This window comes from Malania oleifera, chromosome 5, assembly GCF_029873635.1.
Source record: "Malania oleifera isolate guangnan ecotype guangnan chromosome 5, ASM2987363v1, whole genome shotgun sequence".
In the NCBI taxonomy this organism is placed as follows: domain Eukaryota; kingdom Viridiplantae; phylum Streptophyta; class Magnoliopsida; order Santalales; family Ximeniaceae; genus Malania; species Malania oleifera.
Window position 1 is genome coordinate 110,148,169 of NC_080421.1, and position 13,393 is coordinate 110,161,561.

A 13,393-nucleotide genomic window follows, 5' to 3' on the forward strand; every position below is an offset into this window, starting at 1 on the left:
AACTACCATTTCACATAGTTTCATCATATGACTCATAAGTTTAATTCCACGATAGTTATTATAATTTTGAATATCTCATTTATTTTTGTATATAGGTATTAAACTGTTTTTCCTCCATTCATCTAACATTTTCTTAATTTTTACAATTGTATTAAATAAATTAGTTAACTATATAATTCTGTTATCACCCAATCATTTCCAAACTTCAATTGGGATGTTATCTGGTCCCATATCTTTCCCATTTTCCAGCTTTTTTAATGCAAACTAAATTTCGTTAACTCTAATTTTGCAAATAAATCTTATAATTTTAGTATTTTTCTCATTTAACAATTCTAAGTTTAAGTCTTCTATTTGGTTTTCGTTAAATAACTTACTAAAGTAACTTCCCCATCTTTCTTTAATATCTTCGTCTTTAACCAAGACAATATCATCCTCACTTTTTATACGTTTTACATTTCCTAAATCCTTGCTCTTTCTTTTTCTAGCTTTAGCAAGTTTAAATATATCTCTTTCCCCTTCTTTTGTACCTAATCTATCATACAAACTATTAAAAGATCTCTATTTAGCTTCACTAACGGCTCTTTTTGCATCTTTTCTTGTCTCCTTATATTTTTCAAAGTTATCTCTATTTCTACATTTTTACCACATTTTATACCAAATCATTTTTGTCTTTATGATTTTTTGTACATCTTTATCCCACGCCAACTCTCTTTGCTATTCGAGACTCTTCCCCTTGATTCACCTAAAATCTGTTTTGCTATTTTTTAATAGAGCTAACCAATCTATTCCAAAGAGTATTTGTATCTATCTCATCCTTTATGGTCCAATCCCCATCTTTGATCATTTTATCTTTAAATTTTATTATATTTTCTCCTTTTAGGTTCCACCATCTAGTTCTCCTACACTGCTTTATTTTATCATTTTTCTTCCATTTTTTATTACATATATCTAGCACTAAGACTCTATGTTGTATGGTTAGACTTTCACCTAGAATAACTTTACAATTTTTGCATGATAAACGATCTACCCTCCTAGTTAAAAAAAATCTATTTGACTTCTATTTTGTTCACTTTTAAAGGTTATTAAGTGTTCTTCTCTCTTCTTAAAGCAAGTATTCATTATACTAAAATTATATGACATAGCAAAGTCTAAGATCATCTCCCTAGACTCATTTTTGTCTCCATATCCATATCCTCTATGTATCATCTCATAATTTTTATTATCTCTTCCAACGTGTCTATTCAGATCTCCTCCTATAAATATTTTCTTAGTCCTTGGTATTCCTTGAATAATACTATCCATATCTTTCCAAAATTGTCTCTTAAGATTTTCTACTAAGCCAACTTGAGGAGCATAAGCACTAATGATATTTATTATCTCTTGTCCTAATACCATCTTGATTTTTATAATTCTATGTCTTACTCTAGTTACATCCACAATGCTATCTTTTAAGTTTTTGTCTATAATAATGCCTACCCCATTCTTATGTTTTTCTTTTCCTGTGTACCAAAGTTTAAATCCTAATTTATCGATTTCTCTAGCTTTCTCCCCACCCACTTTGTTTCTTGAAGGCAAATTATATTAATTCTTCTTGTAATCATTGTATCCACAATTTCCATACTTTTACCTGTAAGTGTCCTTATATTCCAAGTTGCTAATCTAATCTTAGTTTCCTGAACTAATTTCTTTACCTACCCACGTCCAGAATGATGCAGGAACTCTCACATATTTAACACTGTTCCAGGGCGCCGACACGGCGCGTCGCTTCGAGGCAATGACCTAGCCCACCATCGCCCACTTTTCGCTACACCCAGGTGGTTCAAGTGCAATGCGTCGCTCGTAGGGGACGCCCCAGTAAATATTCAGTAAGAATTCATATCATAGTGAACTGACAAATTTTACACTGGTTGTCAGCTACCTAACGCAACCCTCCTCCTTTACCCGGGCTTGGGACTGGTTGTATGTAAAAAAAATTAGGACATTAAGTGCATCATAGGCAGAGTTAGCTCCCGAGTCAAGTATCCACAAACTCTTATCACCATCACGAGACAAACTACTAAAAGCAATACCACAATTACCTGGTTTCGAGATTGGTGAATCACCTTGGGCGATCTTCATGTGGTGCGAGTGAGGGTTGTTAAATTCGGCCATGGGTGCGGCAAAAGAGAAATACCGCAATGGAGAAGACAAATAATGCAGTAGTAGAGAAATACCGCAATGGCGATGATGACTTGGTGAGTAAATATTTAATACGAAGAGCGACAAAAGTTTATGGATTCATAAAACATAAACACCTCTTCAAAATGCAGGCGTAGCCAGGTGTATCACCTTGAGATTTGTGATCGGACGTATCCTTCAATGCATTGAATACAAAATTATTTAAGTAGTGTAGGCATCAGTGATCGCAGATCTGATCCGGTGGTTTAGAAAAGTGCAAGCTGAAATTCTTCCTGTTCATGATATATTATTGCAGGCATCAGCACATCAAAGACCAATAGGGCTCCTTTGAAGATGGCGACAACGGAGAAGCAAGGCGAGTGGGTAGGGGCACCCAGGGGCGGCTCTGCCTTTAGGCCATTGAGGCACCTGCCTAGGGTCCTAAATTTTTGGGGCCCCTTAATTTTTTTTAATATAATAATATACTTTTTGGGCCTTAAATTTTTTTTTAATTAAATAATATTAATATTATTTATTATGCTCTATTCTCATAATTTACTTTCCAACTAACAAATAAATGAAATTATATTTTAAATTATCTATTACTCTCATCTCTCTCTCTTAGTCTCTCTAAATTTTTTTTTTCATCTCTCACACTCTCTCACTCTCATCTCTTGGTCTCTCTATGATTTTTGCTCCAACTATTGTGTTCATCATCTTCGGGCCTCCAATTCTCTGTAATTTTCTTCAACTCTAATTTTGATTTCAATTTTGTATATTATTTTTCTATTATTTTCACTCTGAATTTTTTTTTCTATTTTTTCTTAGATTTTGGAAGTTTTGAGGTTAGAACACTGTATCTGACAAGAATCCGATATCTCTAAAGTCTTACTCGCCGATCGATTTACAATAATAATAATAATAATAATTAGGTTATATTGTTTCAATCTACTATTTCTATAGATTTATTAAATTTATTTTTATTTGTTTACATAATTTGTCAATTTATAGTGTTAATTTTGAAATTTAACTATTTCAACGAGAAAATATGAATCCGAATATGAAAAAAGAAGAAAAAAATAATAATAGAAGAATTAGTGTCATCTCAAAAGGAAGCTCTTGATAAATTTATTTTTAGTTCTAAGTAAAATATAAATGAGCCCGTTCCAATTCCCTTACGAAACTATGTCACAAGAAAGATTAAATAGATTCACTATGTTATCAATAGAAAAAGAAATACTTAAAAATTTTGAATATAAAACTTTAATTAGTGATTTTGCATCTCAAAAAGTTAAAAAAATTAATATTAAATAAAAATAAAAATTAAAAAAAATTTTAAGGGTCATTCATTAAATAATTCGCCCAAACCCCATATTGTGAAGAGCCGGCCCCGGGGGCACCAGTGTGGTTTCGGCTTCTTCGTGTCGCTCGAGCGTTGTTCCTGCAACAGCACCGCCGTCGTTGATGACAAGAACAAGGAGGGGGCCAATGACCGTCCTCTTAACGACGGCCTTCGTTGGTTCGATTAGGCAATGGATGGCCAGAATCTTGACGACCCTAGAATGGGCATCAACGATGTTCGGTTGGGTGCGACGACGCCAGAGAAGGAACTGGTAGAGTTGTCCGGATATTAGTCATCGATGATGACGCAACGAACTCCACTAGTGACAAGGAAACCGAGCGACGAAGGGTCAAGAAGTTTGTCAACAAGATCAGGATCGATTCCTGTTTTAGAGAAAATAGAGGAGGCAACGACGTCTGGAGAAAGCCGCCGGTGACGAGAGTCGTCGGCTGTTCGCCAGTTGGTGAGGTAGTCGTCCTGCAGGAAACTTTGGAAAAAAAATAAAGGGAAAAAGAAAAACTAGGTACCGAATCGGCCTTACTCTAATACCATGTCAAAATTAAGGAAAAATTTTCTTTATTTCTTGATTCATCAATTACATGGAATAATAGGTAATTATATTTAAAAAAAAAAAATTTAATTTGGGTTGTCTCTTGTATCAAGGGATTTACAATTAAGGTCTTGATAGAAGAGATTTACAATTATGATTTTCCCTAAAATCTCTCTAATTAACAGTAACTCACGCCAACATAGACTATTTGACTCTTGGGATTGGGCCAACTTAATGAGTCTATTAACGAGTTAATTACTCAACTCTTTAGCGAGCCAATTCGAGCTACTCACGAGTCAAAACGAACTGAGCTTGTTTATACTCACACTCGACTCATTTACAAATCGAGCTGAAAAATTAGATTTGAAATTTGCTCATTTAGGTAATAAATGAGACCGAATGAATCCTTACTAAGTCGAGAGCGGCTTAATTCGTCTGTAATCTTATTTGTTACAAAAGCTATGTACATTTTTATGATTTTTATTAAATGAAATATTTACCTAGTTGTTATATTCAAAATACAATATATTTATTACAATTAAGCAGCTTATATTATATTTGGAAGAACTTTTAGATTTTGATTTATATAGATTTTAAAAAAATATAATACAATATTATATTAAGTTTTATGAATTCATTCAAGTTCAAAGTCCAAAAACTCGCAATTAATGCTCCCAAACTAGCGTAATGATAAGCCCATTCAAGAAGAGGAAGTTTCGTCTGCTGGGCTTGGCATGGGCCTTGGGCTGGAAACGCTCGTACCCAGAAAAGGCCGTCCGGCCCAACGGTAGGTAGATCGTCGAGCAGATTAAATTTCCATTTTGCCTAGCGCGGACTTTCTCAGGTTTCTTGCCCTCGGCTACTGCTGCATTGACGCGAACAATGGCTGGTAAGGAGGAAGAGGGCGTCGCCGAAGAATTTGTGTACAGAATCAGTACCGCCGAGGAGTGGGAGGAACTGCAGAAGTCTGGAAGCACTTACGGCGGCGATCTTGACAAGAAATCTGGTTTCATTCATCTTAGCAAGCTCAATCAGGTCTCTCTCTCTCTTTCTCTCTCTCATTGAAAATGGAAGAATGTTTTGATTTATCGGTACCTTGTTCTTTCTGGGTTTAATGTTTTTCTTTCTAGCTCAGAGCAATTAATGCGCCCTTTTAATTATCATTGTTGGTTTCTTACAGTGGGGGAACCAGAATTCATGAAGGAGGGTATGATCTAATTTAGTTTTTTTTTTTAAGAATAATTATTGGCTATCGTTTCATACTTTCATTGCATTCTATCAAATATTTGATGAGTTAATTAGTTAGCTGATATTTGGAGCTAAAACACATAATTTTGTATGTATTCGCTATCACTAGTGGAGGGAGGCCTTGGTGGAACGGTAAAGTTGTCTCTGTATGACCTTAAAGTCACGGCTTTGAGATATAAAAACAGCCTTCTGTAAAAATGCGAGATAAGACGTAGTACTATACGCCTACAGTAGTCTGCCCAATTTTGGAACTCCGCATGAGAAGAAGCTTTGCGCACCGGGCTGCCCTCTTTCATTAGTTATCACTAGCCATTGAACACATGCAATGTGTATGATGTTTTATTTAGGTTGTTCATAAAATTAATTAATTCTTTACCTTTTTTGTCCGATTTTAAATTTAATTAATTCTCTCGATATTAATTAGCGATATTTTAAGATGTTAAAAGAGCAGATGTCCAAAACATTGGTAACCTGTATGTTATAGATATTTATGCATTAGATAAAACTAATTAAGGATTGGCTATAGCATAACTGATATTTGGTGATATTGTCCTTTTCATATTTGGCTAATACTTTTGCAGAAATGTTTTTAATTCTTTAGAAAATTTAGTTGCATTCTTATCAACCATAGGCAAACACCTTAATAGTTTGATCATAAAATTCTGAGGTTAAATCCTGGAGTGGGATGTAGACGGATTTGTGAGGGAGGATAGGTTTTTCTTGTTGTGTTGCCTAATCCCAGCAGGCCTCTAAAATAAACAAGAGGGAAGTTTGGGGCAGGGTGGGGCAGTGATGGTATTTGTTGAAAAATCAACATATTGTGTTTGAGAGCATCAATTTCAAGCTTTGAATTTGGATTTTTGTGGGGTTGGACAAATCTTAGTACAAATTTGTGCTACATTTTGTCCAAAATTCTAAATGCAGATGATCTATGTCCAAGCTCTGAATTTGAAGGATCCAAGAATAATAATATACTTGGTTTTGTTAGGTTGAGCAATGGCTGCGTTGAGGGATGGCTGCCCCCTTGCCTCCGCACCTGCCAGTGGTTTTTTACTTGGCGATCATTAGTTCAATCATATTATATTCTTGCCATGAAAAATTAGTTCAACTTCAATGCTTATTTTTTACCATTAAATTCTCGCTGATAGCTCTCATTTCTCATGGCTATCCAGCATTTCAGCTTGTGGCACAAGTAGAGCAATATCCTCAATCATTCAATAATTTTCAAATACTAAGTCATACCCTTTGAAAAATTATAGCTCCCTCTTTAAAATGGATAGGGCTTTAAGACTTTTTGTTTTAATAAGATGGAAATTTTTGGTAGAAAGGCTTGATTTGGTACTTGATCTTTGGATATGTGTTCCCTAACTCCTTGTACTAACTAAGAGTAGGATGAGACCGGGTGGATTTTCATTCATCAATAAGTGGTGCTTGTTCTTGTTCTTGTTCTTATAGTATGTATGGGAATGAACTTTTGAGTTATTGAGTGCAGAGGAAATATCTTGCTTATGAGTCGTGTTGTAGGGGGAATTTGGTTTGCTGTATCCTTACAATACTCCACTAAGTTTTGTGAAATGCAAACTAATGTTATGTTCTGTTCGCATCTAAAATAGAACTTTAAAGAAGTTATATTCTCTCAATCTTAGATTAAGTTGTGCACATCAGTAAATTATAAGATTTAGACAGATTAAGTTAAGTTAGATTGAATGAGAAAGGTATGAAAGTTACCTCGAAACATATTGAAGCAAATATCTAAGAAAAGAGGCCTAGGCATGCAGTTAGATCTATTTAGTCCTTCAAGTTTGGCTGAAGCTCCTATTCCAACCTGATCAATCTCCAGGGATGCTGAGAGGGCTACCAGGGTCCCTTTTCATGTTTCCATGATCCAAGAGATTGACCACAATGATAGTGACAGAAAGAAAAAGCAGATAGGTTCTGTGTGGGGGAGACAGAGGAGGCTATTCCACCTAGGACTCCCCTCTGGCCTCACAAGGCTTTTTATTTTACGTGGGAACCCTCGCCCCAACTAATTTAAATTTCTCACCAAATTTGAAAACTACTTCCCAGGCAGGGATTATCCAAATCCAAGTCCATGTAGGACACTCCTTATGGAGGAGCAATAACTTGTGTGGATGATCCAATGAGTTGAGCCGAATATAGCTCATTTCCTACACCAAAAATGTTTTAGAACTATTGAACTTTATCTGAATCATAGATTCCACATCTGCACCTCAACGTACCACAACATGCACATTCTGTGGAACCTCCTACGTTGGTTGATAAGACTTTTGAACATTGAAGCATCATTTCCTAATCAAAATAGTTATATTAAGTGAGCAGACTCCTCTGGATGGAAAGAATACTGACTTATTATCAGTTTGGGGCTTTGGGCTGTGTAACTAACAAGTTGATTCTGCTTGGACAAAGCTTTTAATGGGGTTTTGATCTTAGAAAACAATTTATAGTGTGTGATATTACTTTTTAGAATGATTATTTCATCACCATCACCATCACCACCATTACCACTACCTCCACCGTGCACCACCACCACCAGCATAGGTCTGATAGCATTGGCTTATTAATTTAAATTTGCAGGTACAGTCAACTCTGCAGACTTTCTTTGCTAGCCCTGAGATGGTTCAGTGTGTATGATATGATGCTTCCCTCCCAACTGTCTTAGTTTTTAACATCATTATCATAGTTCTAAAGGATTATCCATTTGCAGGTGAGGCCAATTCTGGAGAATTTTTGCTCCAATACTGAGAAAGATCTCTACCTGCTTCAAGTAGACTCCAAAAAGGTATTTAAAAAAAAGCTCCTTTTTCAATGAAAACAATTGCATATGATGGAACCCAAGCTTCATCTGCACTTTATAATTGACGAACTTGTATGATTCTTGGACGTCGAGATGTTCAAGGACATACATCATCCTTGAACTCATGGAAACGTTAAGTGTCATAGCCCTTAAAGCATAAAATATGCAAGAGACTGATGTCCTGCCCATTTGTCATCGCAGATGATACTCTACCATTGAAGCCACATTTTAAACTGAAAAGCTATGTTTTGTTTCTGATCTCTTGTTTTGGCAACCACATGGTTGTCGAAAGTGGTTTCACAAAGTTGGAAGCCTGCAAGATGTCTTGCAGCTTCAAACTGCTAAACAAAGTGTAGGAAACCAAATCTGCATAAATAGTATTAGAAGGAAGAGAGGCAATATCTTATTTGAAGGATTGAAGATTATTGCATGACCCCAGAAAATGAAGGGAATGAAAAAACTCTGTGGGTTGGATTATGATCTGTTGTTTGTCTGTCAAGAAGGTTTAACATAATTTTTTTTAACTTGTGGCGGCGGGTGATGCTATTTGCTGCAGCTGGGGGACGGATTAATTTATGAAGCTGTGGATGTAGTTGTGGGTGGCTCCAATGTCTTCCCACATTTCTACGGCCCGTCTCGGAGTTTCAGTCCTCTCCCTTTAGATGCAGTGACAAAAGCAGAGAAGATCACTATGTCTGGTGGCCTTTTCAGCTGCAGTTTGCTAGATTAAGTGTTGTTGCGGATTGGGTTCGACAGATCCTATTTCATTTCGAGCTTTTCTTCTGTACATGACATCTGTGTAACTGAGCTATTCGATTGACTGATGTAACAATGTCTTAGCTAAAATAAATCAAGCTTCTATTTTGTATCCCTGGTTTCCACTTCCATTGCGTTTGGATTTGGATTAAGGATTTCGTGCAAGGAAAAAGAAGAAAAGAAAATGAGAGGAAAGTTGGCTCTTTACCATATTTTCTCTCCATCTCAAATACTGTTAAGAGGGAAAATTTTAATCATATAGCAATTCCATAATTGATGGTGGTGATTAACGTTTGGTGCATCTTGGTCATCTTGCTTTCTATGGGTGTGTTGGATCAAAGATTTTAGTTGGAAAAGAAAAAGTAAAGGAAAATAAGGAAAAAAATTATTTTTTATTATATTTTTTTAAAATTAAATTTTATTAAAAATGAAAGTTTTATTTTATATGATTAAAAATTAAGAAAATTTAAATATTAATGATATGAAAAATTAAAAGTTTGTTTATGAATTTGATATATTTTTTATTTTTTATTTTTTACTTTTCTCGATAATCAAATATGAAAATATAGATTACTTAATATTTTTTTTTTCCTATTTCCAATATCTTTCGAATTCCAAATGAAGCATAAAAGATCAATAACAAGAATTAAATCAGTTTCTTCGAAACAATGGCATGTTTTGATGAATTGGTTTGGGCATGGGATGAACAGATTGGGTCAAGCTTAATAAGGCTAACCATCAGAAAAAGAAATTAAATAAATGAAAAATGAAATGAAAGAAATTTTCACAAAGAAAAAAAAGGGATATAAATGGGGAGAATGAAGAAGATAATATTGACGCCCAAAAAAAGTGTTTCAGAAGGGAAAAGGAAAAAGAAAGAAAGAAATAAGTAAACAAACCTAATTAGATTGTTTAGAATTAAGGGTACAATTGGATCAAGAATTTTGTTTGGGAAAAGGAATGGGAAGGAAAAATAAGGAAGAAATTTATTTTCCTTTATATTTTCTTTCTCTATTAAATACTATCAAAAGAAATGGTCCATGATATACAGAGTAGACATAGTTGGTGCGGTACTATTCATCCTAAGTCTTTTGCTTTCTTGTTTGCTATTTAATATATAGAAGATGACAGAAACTATGTGTGTAATAGTAGAAGAAACTCTATCCACACGAACTCTAACCCTAACAACTTCGACATCATCCTCAAAGGCGATAGCTAATGCTAAGTTTGAGATGGGGAAATTTGATGGTACCAATAATTTTGATATATGACAATGTGAGGTGATGAACATCCTGTGTCAGCAGGAATTAGATTTAGCTTTGAATGATAAACCAAAGGATATGAGTGATAGAGATTGGGAAAAGATCAATTGTCAGACATGTGGTACAATTCGTCTGTGTCTCGCTAAAAATCAAAAATATTGTGTTATGAGGAATACATCTACAAAGAAATTGTGGAAGCCATTAAAAGATACATTTATGACCAAGAGTCCAAAAAATCAACTCTATTTGAAAAAAAAATTGTTTCACTTCTAGTATCAACCAGGTATTTCGATAAATGGCCACATAAATATTTTCAATAAAATTTTGGTTAATTTGTTAAATTTAGATGAAAAGGTGAAAAATGAGGATAAAGCCTTACTGTTTCTAAATTCTCTCCTTGATGATTATGAACATCTGACCACCACTTTATTGTATAGGAAAAATAAAGTTACTTTTGATGTTGTTTGTACTGCATTGATTAATACTGAATGCAGAAAGAAGGATCAGAGGGTCCATAAGAAAACAACAGAAGTACTAACAATAAGGGGACGTTCTCAGAGTCATAAACCTAGAAGGAGGAGTAAATCTCATATGAGACCTGCTAAAGATGAATGTGCTTTTTGTCATGAGAAAGGATATTGGAAGAAAGATTGACTTAAATTGCAGCAGAAGAATAAGGGCAAAACACATTCTAATGCCAATACAGCCACGCATAATGGAAGTGAATCAGATTTTTCTCTTGTTGGAACATTTTCGACACATTACTTTGGTGAGTGGATTTTGGATTCTGGTTGTTCCTATCACATGTATCCCAATAGGGAATGATTTCTAATTTTGAAGAATTAGATGGTGGGATTGTTTTTATGGGAAAAGATAATACATGTAAAACAACTGGAATAGGTTCAATATAGTTGAAATGTCAATATGGAACTGTTAAAACCTTAACTGATGTTAGGTATGTTCCAAGTCTAGAGAAAAATCTGATTTCATTGGGTGTCTTAGAATCTGATGGATTCATTATCACTTTGAAAGATGGAACCTTAAAGATTAAATTAGGTGCACTTGTGGTGATGAAAAGTACTAGGAAAAATAAGTTGTATTATTTTAAAGGTAGTATAGTTATTGGCTCAGTAGTTGTTGTTTTTTAGAATGATGTAGGTTCAGATACAATCAGGTTATGACATATGCGGTTGGCACATGCAGGTGAAAAATCTTTGCAACAATTTACTAAGTGAGGCTTGTTGAAGGGTGCAAAGGTATGTAAGCTTGAGTTTTGTGAACATTGTATTCTAGGAAAACATACAAGAGTGAAATTTGGCACGGCGACCCACCGGACTGAAGGTATCTTAGACTACATCCACACAGATGCATGGGGGCCTACCAAAATTGCTTCATTAGGTGGTATGCATTATTTTGTTACTTTTGTTGATGATTTTTCTAGAAGAGTTTGGGTGTATTTTATGAAGCATAAAAATGAAGTGTGTGATATTTTCCTTACGTGAAAAAAATTGGTTGAAACTCAAACTAATAAAATGATCAAACAACTTAGATCAGATAATAGTGGTGAATACACGAGTGATCCATTTGTGAAGGTATGTCAAGATAAAGGTATTGCATGACACTTTATAGTTAGAAATACACTATAACAGAATGGGTTGGTAGAGCGCATGAATCGAACTTTGCTGGAGAAAGTTTGATGTATGTTGTCTAATGTTGGGTTGGATCGTAACACCCTGAACCCTCCAAGTGGGGCCCAGTGTGTTATGTGTTCTATTTACCTATCTCTGATACCATAAATATTATCCAAGTAGCAGAATATAATTAAACATCCTTAAATATAACACCAGAGTACTTTATTACACGTCCAAAAAGGTATTTTCGTCTGTCCATATTACATAACCAGAATTTTAAAACAACATAAGTTTAAAGACTTTAAAGATCTCATAAGCACTCACACTACACTATGCTAACCAACCTTGCCCTGAGCTCGCTAAACCCAATCACGCGATGGTCCTGAAAAATGAGTTGTATATTGGGGTGAGACACTTCTCAGTAAGGACGCATAAACTATTATTAGTGTGTGGCTATCATGAGTTTTAGTGTATACAAAATATGATCGTTTATTAATCAACAACAACTGAGAAGACACATGCATACTGTACTCACACATACATAATCATTCATAAGCGATAGTTTCCGAGGATTGGGGAGATTACAAGCCCATGACATGTAATGCCCCTTTACTCTGATACCATTTGTAACTTTGCCCTTTTTATTTGGGTGTGACTATAACTGATACTTATTAGGGCACTCACCTTATTCAACAAGCCCTCAGGCAGATAGTCTTACTTCGCTATAGTCATTCATGCATTTTAATTCACATACATGTATACCACAGCAGATCCACATTTACCATATATTCAATCCACATTCATGCACTCATACCCATAATTGAAAATACACATTTACTTCACAACCCGTGATTCTCAAGGCATCCCTCCCCATCATCCCCCCCCCCCCACAACCATTATTACTTCACACACTTCCACAGTCACAACACACACATCCCTATTTATAGTAAAACAGTAAAACGACCTTCTCATGCCTGCCAACGTCTTACCCCTATGTAAATGACAATATAACAACCTCCTCAAGTCCTACCAATGTTAAATTGCCATGTATAATAGGTACAATATAATAAACTCCTCACTCCTGCCAACATTATAATACAATTTACATGAATAACAGTATATCAAATCGGTTAAACACACCACAACAATCACAATCAGTTTCTTACAAAGAGTTAATCGCATGCCACACGATTTAAGCATTAAATCATAATTTAATAAACTGAGATGGTCAACCCTACTCACTTTGATCATTTATAAAATACGTATAATGATTCAAAACCAATAATTTATTCCGATTAGAACGTTCAAAAAATTCATTACTATAACTCCGTGTTCATATATTTTAGTTTATTTGGTTAGTTTTGGAAATAACAACTGTTTACATAACCCTAAGCTTTAATACTCCTTTTAAAATGGATAGGTTTCGAAACAAAAGCGGTATTCATATACATAAACCTATATACTTCATTTTAATGGGTAGATTTCTCGAAAATGGCCCGAAACGAACGGGAAAGCAAAACCCTAGCTTTTCGAAACTTGCTGATGAATGGGAACCTTTGAGTCGGGAGGAGGGAGAGAGGATCAGAGAGCACATGAGAGTGATCTAGGAGGCTTAGGAGAGAAAGACACGAC

At 35.0% G+C, this 13,393-nt stretch overlaps 1 protein-coding gene across 3 annotated transcripts; it reads left to right on the top strand.

The window, feature by feature from the left end:
* The first annotated feature begins 4,747 nt into the window (after positions 1–4,747).
* Positions 4,748–8,980, top strand: LOC131154827 (uncharacterized). 3 transcript variants are annotated; one of them, XM_058107596.1, is made up of 4 exons: positions 4,748–5,084; positions 7,893–7,943; positions 8,023–8,097; positions 8,669–8,980. In XM_058107596.1, the coding sequence occupies exons 1-4, from the start codon at positions 4,932–4,934 to the stop codon at positions 8,840–8,842; spliced, it is 453 nt and encodes a 150-aa protein (XP_057963579.1). In that variant the 5' UTR covers positions 4,748–4,931; the 3' UTR covers positions 8,843–8,980. The 3 variants fall into 3 exon arrangements, with proteins under 3 accessions (XP_057963579.1, XP_057963580.1, XP_057963581.1); XM_058107597.1 differs by having other exon boundaries at positions 4,820–5,084; positions 7,899–7,943; XM_058107598.1 differs by lacking the exon at positions 7,893–7,943 and having other exon boundaries at positions 4,825–5,084.
* Positions 8,981–13,393: the final 4,413 nt, after the last annotated feature.